The sequence below is a fragment of the Lynx rufus genome, unplaced genomic scaffold (genome assembly GCF_022079265.1).
Source record: "Lynx rufus isolate CCGP_SWC_20201006 ecotype Redwood Valley unplaced genomic scaffold, mLynRuf1.p SCAF_7, whole genome shotgun sequence".
In the NCBI taxonomy this organism is placed as follows: domain Eukaryota; kingdom Metazoa; phylum Chordata; class Mammalia; order Carnivora; family Felidae; genus Lynx; species Lynx rufus.
In genome coordinates, this window is record NW_025814889.1 from 35,835,006 (window position 1) to 35,852,129 (window position 17,124).

At 41.7% G+C, this 17,124-nt stretch overlaps 1 protein-coding gene across 1 annotated transcript in view; it reads left to right on the top strand.

Moving 5' to 3' along the window:
- CACNA2D4 (calcium voltage-gated channel auxiliary subunit alpha2delta 4) overlaps positions 1–17,124 on the top strand; it is a 111,500-nt gene that overhangs the window by 12,762 nt on the left and 81,614 nt on the right. The window contains exons 5-12 of the mRNA XM_047066487.1: positions 666–828; positions 1,191–1,322; positions 11,246–11,306; positions 11,966–12,116; positions 13,857–13,931; positions 14,842–14,931; positions 15,041–15,154; positions 15,610–15,688. Coding sequence (XP_046922443.1) covers positions 666–828; positions 1,191–1,322; positions 11,246–11,306; positions 11,966–12,116; positions 13,857–13,931; positions 14,842–14,931; positions 15,041–15,154; positions 15,610–15,688 — 865 coding nt within the window. The remainder of the gene's footprint in view (positions 1–665; positions 829–1,190; positions 1,323–11,245; positions 11,307–11,965; positions 12,117–13,856; positions 13,932–14,841; positions 14,932–15,040; positions 15,155–15,609; positions 15,689–17,124) is intronic.

Below are 17,124 nucleotides of genomic sequence, written 5' to 3' on the forward strand. Positions count from 1 at the left end.
TGGTGTGGGGCAAGACATAGGGTGCCCTGAGGGGGCTGTTCAAGATGTGAACCAGGTGGTGTGGAGGGAGTGGGGTAGGTCTGATCATGGCTCTAAGTGTGGTATTCCAAGTAGACCCTTTAACACTACATGCTAGAGGCAGAGAGCACACTGCTGGCTCCTCAGAGGGACACGGGGGCCACAGACCCTGCCTCGGGCCCAGGCTGAAGGCTGTTTTCTAAAGAGAAAAGCCTCACCTCTCAGGACCCACCACTCTGGGTTCCTAGGAGCCCTCCTACACTGGAAGAAAATTGATGGTGCCCATGAGGCTGCCCCTGTCTCTTTACTTCACCTTGGACCTCTACCTACCCCTTTGGCTCTGATCTGATCATGCCCACACATGACAAAGTGGAGAACTGAGGCAGTAATCTAGACAACTTACATCAAAAACCAAGTGAATCAACCATGCTCTCCAACTGTCTGGGATCTGTATTTGTCCAAATGTGTAATACAGGTCACTGCCTCAGTTGTCCATGGATGTTGCTTGTATGGATGCTGTCAGCCCATCTGACCCCACCTCTCACATCTGAGTGCTCTGATCTGTGCCATTTCTCTTTCTCTTTCTCACCTTGTATGTCTCTTGTGTCCACACTGTCTCTGTGCTGCTATTTTCCCTCCACCCCTAGTTTAACTATTACAACTCTGTCCTGATCAACGAGAGGGATGAGAATGGCAATTACGTGGAGCTGGGGGCTGAGTTTGTCCTTGAATCCAATGCGCACTTCAGCAACCTGATGGTGAACACCTCCATCAGCAGCGTGCAGCTGCCCACGAACGTGTACAACAAAGGTAGCTCCTTTGCCCCACCCTGCAACCTGGCACTCTCTCTTAACAGTTTGTAGTTGTTAGGTGGTACTGGTGAGTTTTAAAGATTTGCCTCCATTTTCCTGAGAAGACTTGAGGAGTCTAATCTGATTCTCCAACCTCCTTGACTGGGGAGAACAAGAAAAAGTATTCTACGCCAGTTTCGGCTGGAAGAAAACTCAGCATTCCTGGATTAGAGGGTGTGAGTGTGGCTCGCCAAATGCAACGTAGCAGAAAGTTGTAAACAACAGCACTGCAGGCTGCGTGTGTGTTTGGCATGTGAAAGATGGTCACTGTTTCTTCTGATTTAGTTTCTCTGCAGTTCTTTCTATAATTTCAACTTTTAGACCCAGACATTTTAAATGGAGTCTACATGTCTGAAGCTTTGAACACTGTTTTTGTGGAGAATTTCCAAAGAGACCCGACACTGACATGGCAATATTTTGGCAGCTCCACTGGATTCTTCAGGATCTATCCAGGTAGGGATATCAGGAGGCATCTCCATGGTCTTCTGAGCTTTTCTGGGACAAAGGCAATAAAGACATTGAAGATGGGCCCTGGCACTCAGACCCCCAGTGAATGGACGCCCCTCCTGTCCAAAAGCATCTCCAACCCACATTTTAACACCCTTCACAACATGATAAGCACATTTACAATAAATAGCTGTTGAATGAATGAATGAATGAATGAATGAATGAAACTATCAAACACCATGGTAACTAATCACAAAATGCCCACATTAAACTCTTGTCCTATGAAAATCACTGTGGAAAATGCAAAGGAAGATAAAACAATTCTGGATCTTAAGAAGTTTACATTCTAATTGGAGAAATGGAGCATATTCACTTGAAGTTTTCAACAGCAATGCACAAAGTGTCACCAGTTAGTATGTGATTAGTGGCAAACTTAATAGATGGCACGGGAAAAGTCCCATGTCCATCAATAAAAGTAGAAAACAGAAACATCTACCACAAGGTTTGCATTTTACTCCAACCCATTTTTATATTTTAGCACACTCCTGAAAGTCTTGAAGTTGCCCTGTTTTTCTGAGACAGGAAATCAGAAGTCCTAAAAGACCCTTCTGTGTCCCCAGGCTGGAAAAGCTAATTCTTCTGCAGGAAGACACAGGGATCTTAGAACTCACACACAGGGTTTTAGCATGCCCCTGTTTCTCTGCCCAAATCCACAACCAGTCACTTCCTTTCTCTGCTCTCTGCAGCCTCAACAAGCAAGCTCATCCCTCTTCCTTAGAACAGCCCTTAAAATGCTTGAAGACAACTCACATGTCCCTCAGGTCTTCTTCAGGGTCCAATTCCTGCACATTTCTGCCACATCCAGAGACATCAACTTGTGTGCAGACAAAACAGTCCAGATATGGCCCATCAGTCTATGAAGAGGGGAGGGCAACTTCTCACATCCGCACCCACATTTATAGATATATATCAGCCCTTAGGTGCACAGTATTGGGGTGACCATAATCCATGGTCATGGTACACTGTTCTCATGGGTCCATGCAGGCCTATTTCTGTGTTTTTTTTATTTTTATTTATAATACAGTGAATGCTTGTATTTACATCACCAACGCAAAACCTAGAATGTTACCAAACCTCTATTTACTTATGTGCTCCTCCTCTGGCCTCTGCCCCTCTGACTTCTTCCTGATTTCACCCCCTTCAACTGACCAGGTAACAACCATTCTCCACTTTGAAGTTATCCCTCTATTTGACTTTTTTGGCTCTCTGCTTAGTTTTATATCATTTTTACAAACACACAGACATCTCCCTAAACAATATATTGTTTTGTTTTGCTTGTTTTTAAAATTTATTAAACTGGTTTTGAGTATAGACTTTCAGAGTTTGCTTTTTCATTCAGTATTATACTAGCAAGATTCGTCTGGGCTGTCACATATGTCACATATGTACTTTGTCATTTTTTTCTATATCATATTCTTGTGGGCCAATATGGCAGTTTATTCATCCTCCTGATCCTATCTGGGTTGTTTGCAATTTTTTGTTTTTCTTCTCTGTTTTTTTTTTTCCTTTTAAGAACAGTGTTGCTATGAATGTTCTTATACATGTCTCCTGAGACATATTCTGAGAATTTCTCTTGGGTATGTACCTAGGAATGGAATTGCTAGGTTATGAGATATGTGACTGTTCAACTATGACAAGAAAGTGCAAAATTGTTCTCCAAAATACTTGTACCAATTATATTCCCACCAGTCATGAATAAGAGAGTCTGTTGACCCACATTTTCTGAAATCCTGGGTATTGTTAAACATTAAAAGATTTTGTTAATAACCCTTTAGTATAAAATGGTATTTCACTGGTCTGGCATTGCATTTGGCTGATCAGTTGTGAAGCTGAGTATCTCTTTCTTCATATGTCATGTATTGTATGTATTTCTTCTTCTGTGAATGCCTATTATGGCATTTGTCTAATTATCTATTGACTTTTCCAATGTTAATCCATCCTTACATTGATATGAAAACATAACTTGATCATAGTAAATTAGTCTTTTGTGCATTGCTGGATTCAGTTTATTAATGATCTTGTTTGGGATTTTTTTGCACTCATGAGTGAAATGGTCTTGTAAATTTTTTTCTTATACTGTCTTTGGTTTTCAAAATTATAGTAGCTTCAAAAAATAAACTGGGAAGTATTCCCTCTTTTTCTGGTTCTTAGAAGTATTTAAATAAGTTAGACTGATCCTTTCCTTGAAAAGTTTGTTAGGATTCATCTATAAAACCATATAGACCTGATGTTTTCTTTATGGGGATATTTTAAATTACCACTTCAATATATTTAATACTTGCAAGACTCATAAGATTTTCTATTTCTTCTTACTTTGGTAAAATTCTTTTTCTAAGAATCCATCCCTTTCATCTGGGTTTTCAAAACTATTTCCAGGAAGCTATTATTCTATCATCTTTTTAATCCCTGCTGTATCTATAATTATGTCCCCTTTTATCTATAGTATTACTCATTTTTTTCTTCATTATCCTGCCACTGGTTTCTCTATTTTGTTAGGTAGGAATCATCTTTTGTCTTCGTGGACTGCTCTCTATTGCATCTTTGTTCTCCAAGTCATGTGTTTCAGCTCTGAGCTTATCTCCTCTTTTCCCTTTCCTTGAGTGTGTTCTACTGTTCTTCTTTCTAACTTATTAAATTGGACACTTAGCTTTAATTTTAAGCCTTTCTTTATGTCTAAAATAAGCATTTATGGCAATACCTTGGCCCTAGAAGCTCCACTTTTGCTGCATCTCACAGGTGCAGTTAGTAGTGGTTTTTAAAATTTTTAATCATGGTAAAATACATATAAAATGTGCCACCCTAACTTATAAAATGGAATTATGATTAATATATATTATATTAGTTTCAGGCATACAACATAATGATTCAATATTTTTATACATTATGAAATGATCACCTAGAAAGGTCTAGTTACCCTCTGTTACTATACAAAGTTATTACAATATTATTGACTATATTCCCTATGTTGTACATTACATACTTGTGACTTATTTATTTTATAATTGGAACTTTGTACCTCTCAATCCCCTTCACCTCTTTTGCCCATTTCCCAACCCCTTCCTTCTGGCAACCACCAGTTTGTTCTCTGTATCTATGAGTCTTTTTCTGGTTTTTGTTTGTTCATTTGTTTTTAGATTCCACATATATGGTAGTTGTTTTTCTCTGACTTATTTCACTTAGCATAATACTCTCTAGCTCCATCCATGTCTTTGCAAATGGCAAGATTTCATTCTTTTTATGGCTGAGTACTATCCTATTGTACATATACACCACATCTTCATTATCCATTCACATATTGATGAACACTTGGGTTGCTTCCATATCTTGACTATTGTGAAGAGTGCTGCAATGAAAATAGGGGTGCATATATCTTTTCAAATTAGCATTTTATTTTCTTCAAATAAGTATCTAGATGTGGAATTGCTGGATTGTATGGTAGTCCTGTTTTTAATTTTTTGAGGAGCCTCCATACTGTCTTCCAGAGTAGCTGCACCTATTTACATTCCCTGCCAAGAGTGCATAAGGGTTCCCTTTTCTCCATATTCTTACCAGCACTTGTTATTTCTTGTCTTTTTGATAATGGTTATTCTGGCAGGTGTGAGGTGGTATCTTACTATGGTTTTGATTTGCATTTCCCAGATGATTAGTGATGTTGAGCATCTTTTCATGTGTCGATTGGGCATCTCTTTGGAAAAATGTCTGTTCAAGTCCTCTGCACATTTTTTAATCACGTTGGTTTTTTTGTTGAATTTTATGAGTGTTTTTGATATATTTTGGATATCAACTCCTTACTATATATCACTTGCAAATATCTTCTCTCATTTAGTAGGTTGCCTTTTGTTGATGATTTCCTTCACTGAAAAATTTTTTTAGTTTGATGTAGTCCCATTTTTATTCTTATTTTTTTATTTTAGAGATAGAAGGACCACAGGTGAGCCCAAGTTGGAGAGAGGGGGAGAGGGAAAGGATGAGGGAGAATTTCAAGTAGGCTCTATGCTCAGTGCAGAGCCCAATGCGGAGCTTGATCCCATGACCCTGGGATCATGACCTGAGCTGAAATCAAGAGTTGGACACTCAACCAACTGAACCACCCAAGTGTCCTGATATAGTCCCGTTTTATTTTTATTTTTGTTGCCTTGCTGAGGAGACCTATCCAAAAAAAATATTGTTAAGACTGACAAACTTATTGCCTATGTTTTCTTCTAGGAATTTTATGGTTTTAGGTCTTACATTTAGGTATTGAATTTATTTTGAGTTTATTTTTTTATATGGTGTAAGAAAGTGGTCTGGCTTCATTCTTTTGCACTTATCTGTCCAGCTTTCCCAGCACCATTTATTGAAGAAATCATCTTTTCCCCATTGTATGTTCTTGCTTCCTTTATTGTAGATTAATTAACTATATAATTGTGAATTTATTTCTGAGCTCTCCGTCCTATTCCATTGATCTATATGTCTACTTTGTGTCAATGCCATACTGTTTTGGTTACTATAGCTTTGTAGTATAGTTTGAAATCAGAGCAATTGATTCTTCCAGCCTTGTTCTTTCTCAAGATTGCTTTGGCGATTTGGGGGGTCTTTTGCTGTTCCATACAAATTTTAGTATGATTTGTACTAGTCCATCCTACCTACCTTTAAGTGTATGACTCAGTGGCATTAAGTACATTCATAATATTTTGCAACTATCACCACCATCCATCTCCAGAGCTGTCTTAATCTTACAAGATTGGAACTCTACCAATTTGAAAAAATAACTCACCGCCCCTTTTTCCTCTCAGCCTCTGGCAACCACCATTCTTCTTTCTATCTCTCTGAATTTGACTACTCTAAGTATCTTGTATAAGTGGAATCCTACAATATTTATCTTTTTATGCCTGGCTTATTTAACTTAGTGTAATGCCCTCCAGATTCATCCATGTTGTAACATATGTCAGAATCTCCATCCTTTATAAGGCTGAATAATATTTCATTGTATGATAGATCACATTTTATTTACTCATTCATCTGAAGATGGACACTTGAGCTGCTGCTTCTACATTTTAGCTATTGTGGATAATGCTACTATGAACAGGGATGTACAAATACCTGCTTGAGACCCTGGTTTTGGTTATTTTGGGTATGTCCTGAGAGGTGGAATTCCTGGGTCATATAGCAATTCTGTTTTCAATTTTTGGAGGAACATCCATACTGTTTTCCATAGTAACTATACCATTTTACATTTCTACCAAGTGCATAAGGGTTCCAATTCCTCCCCATCCTTGTCATGTGGAAAAAAAAATTGAGAGTAGCCATCTTAAGGATATGAGTGGTATTTCATCATGGTTTCGATTTGCATTTTCTTAATGATTAGGGATGGTGAGCATCTTCCCACCTGCTTATTGGCCATTGTGTGTCTTCTTTGGAAAAATGTCTGTTCAAGTCCTTTGCCTATTTTTGAATTGGATTGTTTGCTTTTGTTGTTCTTTAGTTGTAGTTCTTTATATTTGGTAGATATTAACCTCTTATCAGATAAATAATTTGCAGATATCTTCCATTCTGTGGTTCTCTTTTCATTCTATTAATTGTGTCCTCTCATACACAGAAGTTATTGCCTGTGTTTTTGGTGTTATGGTAGTGTTTAAATTATCATTTGCTTCTAAATATTGTTAAATTTCCTTGCGATTTCTTCTTTGATCTTTTAGTTATTTAAAAGCGTATTATAGGGGTGCCTGTGTGGCTCAGTCAGTTGAGCATTCCACTCTCAATTTCAGCTCAGGTCATGATCATGGGGTCATGGGATCAAGCTCCATGTCAGGCTCCATACTTAGCATGGAGCTTATTTGGGATTCTCTCTCTATATATATATAATATAAAAATTTTTTTAATTTATAAAATTTCTAAATATGTAAGTATTTTATACTTATCTTTTTTAAATATGAAATTTATTGTCAAATTGGCTTCCATACAACACCCAGTGCTCATCCCAAAATATGCCCTCTTCAGTACCCATCACCCACCCTCCCTCCCTCCCACCCCCCATCAACCCTCAGATCGTTCTCAGTTTTTAAGAGTCTCTTATGGTTTGGCTCCCCCCTCTCTAATTTTTTTTTTCCTTCCCCTCCCCCATGGTCTTCTGTTAAGTTTCTCAGGATCCACATATGAGTGAAAACATATGGTATCTGTCTTTCTCTGTATGACTTATTTCACTTAGCATAACACTCTCCACTTCCATCCATGTTGCTACAAAAGGCCATATTTCATTCTTTCTCATTGCCAAGTAGTATTCCATTGTGTATATAAACCACAATTTCTTTATCCATTCATCAGTTGATGGACATTTAGGCTCTTTCTATAATTTGGCTATTGTTGAAAGTGCTGCTATAAACATTGGGGTACAAGTGCCCCTATGCATTAGCACTCCTGTATCCCTTAGGTAAATTCCTAGCAGTGCTATTGGGTCCTAGGGTAGATCTATTTTTAATTTTTTGAGGAACCTCCACACTGTTTTCCAGAGTGGCTGCACCAGTTTGCATTCCCACCAATAGTGCAAGAGCGTTCCCGTTTCTCCACATATACTTATCTTTTTGTTATAAATTTCTAATTCAATTTATTTGCATTCAGAAAACATGGCATATGTGGTACTGATTTATGTGAAGTTAGTTGAGATGCCATCAAGTACGTCATCAAACTTTATAAGTATTCCATATGTGCTTGAGAAGAATATTTGTGCTCTAATTGTTGGATGAAAAATTCTGCATATGTTGGTAATCAAGCTTGTTAATTGCATTGTTTAAATTTTCTATTTCTTTGCTGATTTATGTCTGCTTGACTCTCTTTAGCCCCTTTGACACTTTTTGTTATAAATCTATTTTGTCTCATATCCACAGAGTGATACCAGTTTGCTCTTGGTTAGTATTTGGGTAATACATATTTTTTGCCTCCTTTTACTTCCAACCATCTATGTCATTTTCCTTTAATCATATGTCTTGAAAATAGCTCATAGCTTTTCAATTTTTATCCAGACTGACAATGTCTTTTACTGGTTGGCAAGTTAAACTTGTTTACATTTATTGTATTGAAATTTGTAAACATGCTATTATATGATATTTAAAATTTTTATTGGTCCTTCTATTTTTATGTTTCCTCTTTCCCCTTTGTTTGTCTTTTTCAGAGATTGGCATTTTTGATAAATATCTCCTTCCCTCATTACTTCTCTATTTTTCTATCAGTTTAGAACTTATCCTTCTGTTTCTTTTAGTAATTACCCCTGAAATTTTGTCAGGCATACTTAACACATGATGTTAAAAGTAAATAATATTTTACTCTTCCTCCAGTCACAAAAGTGCTTACGTCCACTTCTCCCACCTTGGCTTCCATTCTATTGTCATGTAATATATCCCTTTTTTGATCCCCACAAATTAGATACTATGCTGTTACTTGAGACAGACATGCCTATTTGGAATGGACTCTTTGTTTACTATTTTATTTGCCCACCATTCCTTCATGCATCCCAAGCTGTCTTTTCAAGATCCTTTTCCTTTTTGAAGTAAATGTCAGAAGTTCCTTTCTGGTGGGTCTCTTGGTGGTAAATTGCTCCTGCTTTGTTTATCTATAACCGCTTTATTTTATCCCCACTTTTTTGTTTTGCTTTTTAATTCATCCTTTTTTATTCTTAGGAGTTACACAAATCATTTCCTGTTGTCATCTCATTTAAACAGAAAAGGCCAAGTCTTTTTTTTTTTTTTTTTTTTTTTTTGGAGAGGAGTGACTAAGCCTGCATTTGATGACACACCCCTGAGAAATAGCACAGAGGAACTAGAAACCCCCAAGCAGATTTCAGAAAACAACACTGTTGTTCTCTATCAAAACTGTTATATTCTTTAATGATTGTTTGGCTGGGAATGCATTTCTAAATTCACAATTATTTTCTCTCAACACCTTAAAACTGTGTTTCTACTGTCTTCTGACTTCCATTGATGTTGTGAAAATCTGCTATCAATTTAACTGCTGTTCCTTTGTAAGCATTCTCGCTTTTCTGGCTGTTTTCAAGGTATGTATGTATGTATGTATGTATGTATTCGCCCTCGGAGTTATGCGGTTTCACTACTATGTGTCTACATGTGGATATCTTATTTATCCTGCTTGGGATATGCTGTGCCTTCTAGATCTATGGATTCAGACTGTTTCTCAGTCCTAGAGCATTTGCCAACATCAGTTCTGTGACCATTGTCTTTCCTCGCGCTCTCCCTTTTCTCTTTCTACAGCCCCAGCCAGATATATATTAGACCTTCTCATTCTAGTCTCTGGGGGAATCTTTCAAATGCATGGATTTTCTCTTACGCAGACCTCTGTCTGCATAATCCGTTATGCATTTTTTTCAACATTTAGAAAAATGTTCCATATTCTTAAGGCTGTTTCTTTGTTCCTAATCACTTCTTGTTATTTATTCTTCCTGATGATTTCTCCAACATAGCTATCTTCTACTTTGTATTTGGTAGTTTCAATACCTGTAATCCTTGGGAGGATACAGCTGATAGTTCTTGCTTCTGCTGCCTCTCACTCATACTGCCTGTTTCTTGTGTTTTTGGTCATCTTTACCTGTGAGGCCACACCATTTCAAGAGTCAAGCTTCCCCCCAAGAGGACCACTTCTGTTTCTTCTTGGAGTTGAGGGTACCCCCACCAGGACCACTAAACCCCTCTTCCAAGGTTTTGGTTCAGAACTGAGAACCTTAGACACAGTTTCTCCTCCTCATTATTGTTCTAAGGATCAGATTCCCCACACCTGTGCTTCTGCTATAGGAATGTGTCCTTTGGAAAACCCTACTTCTCACAGCTGCCTTCAGGTCTACATAAGAGCCATTGTTACTCAAGCTCCCACCATGCTCTGGTCCTGTTTCTTCCTTCCAGGCCTTGGCTCCTGGCTGCCCGGGCCCCTGCCTCTCACTCTTGAAACTCGGCTTTCACTTGTTTGGTTTTGGGGGCATGATCACTGAAAACATCTCCTACCTTTGAGACAAGCAATGCTTCAGAGGGTGTACCTCATCTGAAGTCTAACTGTTATGGAAAAGGATGATCCCTTGGAGCTTCTAGACATTCATGATACTGACACAACCTTTTTTGTAGCCCAAACATAACCAACTACACTTTCACCTGTTATTTTTAATCTCCTTATTTTGAACTCACTATTCCCAACCATTAAAATCTTTCAAAAGAGATTCTATCATTGATCATGTCAGTGTTATCTGTGCATTGTGTACATTTACCCAAGTTTTTGATCAGATGAATAAGACAAAAGCATGCTGTGAGTGCTCAAGGTAAGACCTTTCATACTCATTCATTCATTTTTCATTCAAGTAACAAACATTTATTGAGCATCAACTCTGCTAGGTACTATGTTAGACACTATACTAGGCCCTGGAATCCTTGACTTCAAGGAGCTTACAGTCTTATAGCCAAATCACTTCTCCCAGCGATCTTAATTAAGCTGAGTAAAGCGGGTGAGCTAGAGAACAGAGTACCTGGCTGTTTATCGCTCTGTCCATGTTTTGCTGATGGTAGTGGATGTTAACTGTCATACCTCCTTCAAGCTTCCCCTTCTACAACTTGATGTGAGGTTCAGTCACAAATGGGTCCCAGGTATCACATTTTGAGGGGCCTGTAAAAGTAACCCCAACTCTGGGTCTGGGCAGTGTTGGTGGTAGGTATCCCTCCATAAGTTGGCCTTCCTCCTTGCCTGCTGCCTCAGTTTACAGGGTGTGATCTAGTGGTCCCACACCTGCTGTCCATGTCCACTGCTGGCCCTGCCTTGGGGGTGGCCAAACTGGACATTCTGTGCTCTTTACTGAGTGCTCTTTATTGAGCTGGTAAAAGAACCAGCCCTTATTTCCCCAGGCATCAAATGGACGCCTGATGAGAATGGAGTCATTGCCTTTGACTGCAGAAATCGTGGCTGGTAAGAGCTCCAGGGGAACGGTGTCTGATGCTGGTATCTCTCTTATAACCTTTGGGTTCTGCCCAGTTCTCCTCCAGTCACTGCCCTACCCCCACCACCAGCCAAGGGCCTCAGTTGTGTAGAACCTGAACCCAATGCAAAAGCAGGAAGAGTTGCCAGCTGTATTTCCCTTCTCTGCAGCTGCCCTTGCTCTAGGATTCATCACATTTGTCTTTCTTACCCCAAACCTCTTTCCAGCACATTGAGCTGTCTCCAAATCAACCCTCTGCCAGACTCTCCCCTCCCTTCACACCCCTCCTCTGGCAGATTTGTAATGGAATCTGAGGGTGAAATCCAGCTTTCTCCCTTCCTGCTGCCTGTCCCTCCAGGACCCTGGCTGGTCCAAAACAAAAAGGACAAGGGTTACCACCGGGACTGAACCTTCCTCCCACCTGATACGTCCATTAGATGAGCACAGTCCCAACTTTTGACCCCAAAATGGCTTTAGAACTGTGCTGAGTGGTTATGGGACATGATAAAAACTAGCATTGATGGATCATTGCCCTGAACCTTGGGTACACCTGAGCCACAATCTGAATAGAAATAACAAGAGATTCAGTTGGGTGGCTGTTCTGGCTTTAGTTTTCCCATTATTGGCCTGTGCTTTCTTTCTGTTAAAGGTATATACAAGCTGCTACTTCTCCCAAGGACATAGTGATTGTAGTGGATACGAGTGGCAGCATGAAGGGGCTGCGGATGACTATCGCCAAGCACACCATCTCCACCATCCTGGACACACTGGGGGAGAATGATTTTGTTAATATCATTGCGGTAAATGTGCCTTCCTATTCTAGAATAGCTCTCCCCAGAAAAAAAACCTTTCTGCCTGCACTAGAATGACCTATACGTACAATCACTTGATGCTTCGCACTGTAGAATGATTCTCTTCTCTGAAGCTGGGGCTTCTAACCTAAACTGGACCAAGGATGGGCTTTAAGGGATCCACAGAGTTTCTGAAATTGTGTGTAAAATGTGTGCATCCACTTTTCTGATTCCACAGATTTCATCAATTTCTCAGATGAGTCTGAGAATAAAAATTAAGAGACACTTGCCCTGAGCAGATACTTAACTCACCCCCATCCATGTGCTCTTGACTGGTACCCATCACTGGAACAACCTCTCCATTATGCTTAGGATGAGTGAGCCCTGCGCTCTTGCTTTTTACATTCCCAGTCCCCCATCTCCTTCGTCCCACCAAATCCAGACACATTAGGAGAAGGGGAATGTAGGTAGTGGGGGCTAGAAAGGGACCAGCAGACCTCGGTCCTGCTTGCATGGCAAATCTTCCTGAGGATAGCTCTAGACAGGATAGGTCTTCCTGTCCTAGAAAAATAATGGAGAGGGATGAAGCAGAAAGAAATGGGAAGATAACAAGTCAGAAGAATGCTTTCAATGCAATGAAAGAGCAGACCAGTTCAGCCCTCCAAGGAGGCAGAGTTGACTGCCACCTTGGGGGCATCAATTTGAAGGCACCTGATCCAAAGCTTTCCCCATCATTCTGTCACATTGCTGAAAATGCTTGTCTTCAATGGAATTTATATATCTAGTAAAGAAATACCAAGGCAAAATGGTCTAACTTCAAAATGTTCATCCTGGAGGCATAAGAAGGGCCCCTCCCCCATCTCTGAATTGCTCCCCTGAGGCCTGCATCATTTACCCACCCACACCACCCCTGGACCTCGCCCTCCCCAACTCCACCACCTTTCCATCCCTAGACATGACCTGCAGCAGTGACAGGACAGTTACAAGGACAGGCCTCAGTCTTCCACAAGAGTGGGAGTGTGCTCCTCCTGCAGAGCCTGCCCCACCTTTCTCCCAACCCTTCTCCTGCTTTTGGGGAGGAGAGGCAGGAGAAACATTTGTTCCCTACATTCCCCAAGAACACCCCAGCACTTGCCCTAGAATCTGCCTGCACTCCTACCACCATGTCACCGTCATCTCCCTTTCTCTCCCTCTTGTATTTAAACAGAAGTAGATTAAAGACATCTTCAAGATTTGAATTCTAACTATAGGGAAATGGAGAGATTAAGAAAAAGAGGGCAGTAGTCATTCATTTCCCCCCTTCCCATTCCCTGTTGACAGCTAGAGGATCTTGATCATAAATGCAAGACAAAAGGTAAAAGAATTCAGTTCCTAATCCCTATACCCAGGCATTGGGGAGGGGTCAGAACATAGAAGAACTAGAAGGCTCTGGGATTCTTGTGGAAGGCACTTTGTCTTGTCCTAAGGGCGGAGACCAAAGGAATTCTCTCAGTGCCTTCAGGTTCTCTGTGTATTCTAGGAGATGGACATCACTCAGCCATCTGAGAAGACCAAGACCAGGATTTGAGGAGAATTTTTAGAGTTAAAGCCCCACTGTCCTCTGTACCCCCTTCTCTCTACTCAGAAAAACTGCCAGAAGCATAGGGTACTCCAAGATAATATTACACAGGTGCCAAGTTAGCCTGTGAGTTTCCTGAGCTTCCAAACTGATCCTATCTGTTCTGCCTCCTCTGCCCCCTGCAACTACAGTACAGTGACTACATCCATTACATCGAGCCTTGTTTTAAAGGGATCCTTGTCCAGGCAGATCGGGACAATCGCGAGGTGAGTGTCCACCATAGGTGAGTGCCTGATGCTTCTGAACCCCTGCTTGATTAGGATGGTGGGCAGTCACCTGAACAGACTTCCTGACGGCCCCCTTTACTTATTCCCATTGTACTTGGAAAGAGGGAAAAGCAGTTACCCATGTAAATACCCCCAAGAAATTGCCTCATAAATATGCTGCCTACTTATCAGAATAGTGAGCAAAGAGAGACCTCCCATCCAAAGGAAATCTCACTTATTCAGAACTGCTTTTTCACTCTGTGGATTATCCATGACTCAGTTTCCTTCTTTGCCTCCTCTGTGGGTCTTTCCACTGTATCAGTCCTCATGAAGAACTTCCCCAAAAGGAAGAGAAGTTCAAACCCATTGGATTGAGTCTTTCTCAAAGGCCAAGGAGGAGAGGATGTGGTAACTTTTTTGAAAGGAAAAGTTTGCAGGTCACAGATCCTTCTTTCTGTGACTGGAGAATTTGAGTTTGGCTTCTTCTTGAATCCCAGCCTCGGGTTGGACACTGGAGCCCCTGGCGGCCTCCATGGTTTCTTCTGTGAAATGCTCACCATTGGGTTATGTAGGTCTGGGTGCTGAGGATGCTGGGGATCTGGGCATTGGTTCCCAGCAGGTCTGCCTGAACTGTCCTCCCTGCTCTGGATGGGCTCACACTTGGCATTTCCTTCCAGTAGTGGGGATGTGTTTGCACCTAGCCACTTGCACTCTTTCTGTTTATCTTGGGGGCATTTAAGAAACATCTGTTGTAGGGTCCAGCCATGAAATTAGCTGGATCATGAAGAGATGGATCCTGTAGTCATGTTCTGGGCAAGTAGCTCTAAACAGCCTCTGAAATTAAGACCACAGATGAAGGTTCCTTGGCCATCAATCCACTGACTCTCCTCTAATTTCTTACCCATGATAGCATTTCAAACAGCTGGTAGATGAGCTGATGGTCAAGGGTGTGGGGGTCGTGAACCAAGCCTTGACTGAAGCCTTCCAGATCCTGAAGCAGGTACCGACACCTGGTGAAGCTCCAGGAGAGTAAAGGGTTAGGAGACAGGGTGGAGGTGTGGGGGGGACAGTTGGGCTGTAGTCATGTTACCTGTCCTTTCCCCACACAGTTCCAAGAGGCCCGGCAAGGAAGCCTCTGCAACCAGGCCATCATGCTGATCACCGATGGGGCTGTGGAAGACTATGAGCCAGTATTTGAGAAGTACAACTGGCCTGACCGCAAGGTTACCCTTCTGGTGGAAGTCAAGGGGGCAGGGGAAGGGGCCAAGGGAAGCGTTCTCTTACTGCCTGCATAGGATAACCAGTGGTGCCCAGAAAAACCAGGCCTGCCCTGAGTTCAAATGTCCTGCTCCATTAGACACATTAGTAAATGTCCCAGATTGGTGTTCCAAAATTATGGTGACCCTAGGCACAGAGGACTCATGTGAGAGAGTGTTCTGGGTGAGAGACCAGATGTGGTGTTCAGATGAAAACTGTCAGGCTGTGACCCTCCACGCTATACCTGGCTCACATTACCATGGTCCTGGCAAGTCCCATTGCTGCCTAGGCCTCAGGGTCCTTTCTGGTCAAAAGGATGAGAGTGGAGAATTCAAAGTCAGCAAAATGCTTGACCTGACATCCAAGACTACTTATGGCCAGGATCTATGTCTGCTGAGTGTATCTGTGTCTTGTGGATTAGGTTCGAGTTTTCACTTATCTGATTGGAAGAGAAGTGACTTTTGCTGACCGCATGAAGTGGATTGCATGCAACAACAAAGGTAGGTGGTGTGTGAGCAGAGCTGCTTACAGCCTGCACCCAGTCATCGGAGGTTCTGAGCCATGGCTCCTGTATTGAGGCCTTACAGAGGTACTGTGTCAAGATAACAGTATCTGCCCCTCCTTCTAACTTGGAAAAATCTAGACAAAATGTAGATTGCCCCAGGAAACCTTGAGTAAATACATGATTACCCCTGCAGGACTCTAACTTATAAAGTCACCTGAAATGAAACTGAGAGGTCATCTGTCCAGTGTTTGCAGAAGAGAAAATTCTCTCTTCAAATAAAGCCTGTATGAATCATAATACAGAGTGATGCAGGGGTGAGACCTACAGTTTAAATGTCAGTTCTTTTTGATGTCTAGCCTCCATTCCTCTGTTGCAAATTAAGTCCATTTACTTTGGTTCTGCTTCTAGACAAAGCAGAGGGTCATAATTTTCTTTAGAATAATGTTTTGGGTGCAGTCCTCATCTGTCTCTGGCCAGAGCCAAAGATCTGGGCTGTGCAATGCCAACTTGGTCCCTATTGATTCGACCAAAGTTTATTGAGAAAGTACTGTTGTGCCTGGCAAAGTTTCCAAATTGTGATCAGGATGGACTCAGTCTTGCTCTTGTTGCTGTCCAGCAGAGCAAACAGACAAATCAGCCATCAGTGGTGATATAAACTGTAAGGGCAGAGGGGCACAGACCTTACAGGGGCTGGGAGAGTGATGGGAGAGGCACTTCCCCCATTTGGAGGTGGCAGGGAGGGCTTCCTAAAGGAAGAAGTGTCTATGCTGAGATATAGAGAATGGTAGGAGTCAGCCAACATAGAGAGCATTAAAGATGTTCCAGAGAGAGTGAAGATCATGTTCAAAGGGTCTGAGATAAGAGCATGCTGGGAATGGAAAGCAGTTTCACTTTTTGGAGGGTGGAATGAATGTTTTGTGGGAAGTGATACACAATGAGACCAGACAGGTAAACATGTATTAAGGCATTCAGAGCCTTATAAGCCATTTGCTCTTTTAAATATCACTGTGGCTACAACCAAAAGTCTATAGCACCCCTCCCTGTAAACAAGGAAGGACAGTAGTCAGAGATAGGGGGGTTAGGGGACACCAAGCTACTGTCTTAGACTGGACCCCAATACAGAGCTGCCTGCAGGATGGGGTGCTCTTGGGAGATGACCCTGTAAGGAAGTGAGGAGGGCATAATCATGAGAGGGAAAAAGAGCCACAAGGCCCCTGCTGCTCCTGTAGCATTTCTGGACTGAGAGGTCCCCCCACAGTTCTCCCAGATTAAGGCAGCACCACTGGCCTCCAGCTGCCCGCGGGAAAGGACACAACCTTGGGGGAAGTAGTTCCCTGTGGCCCAGGGCAGCTCCCAGTGAGAGCCCAACCTGTAAGCTGAGAGCAGCTGGGGGAGCACTTGTGGGCCCTGCAGAGTGATTCCAAGTTGAAC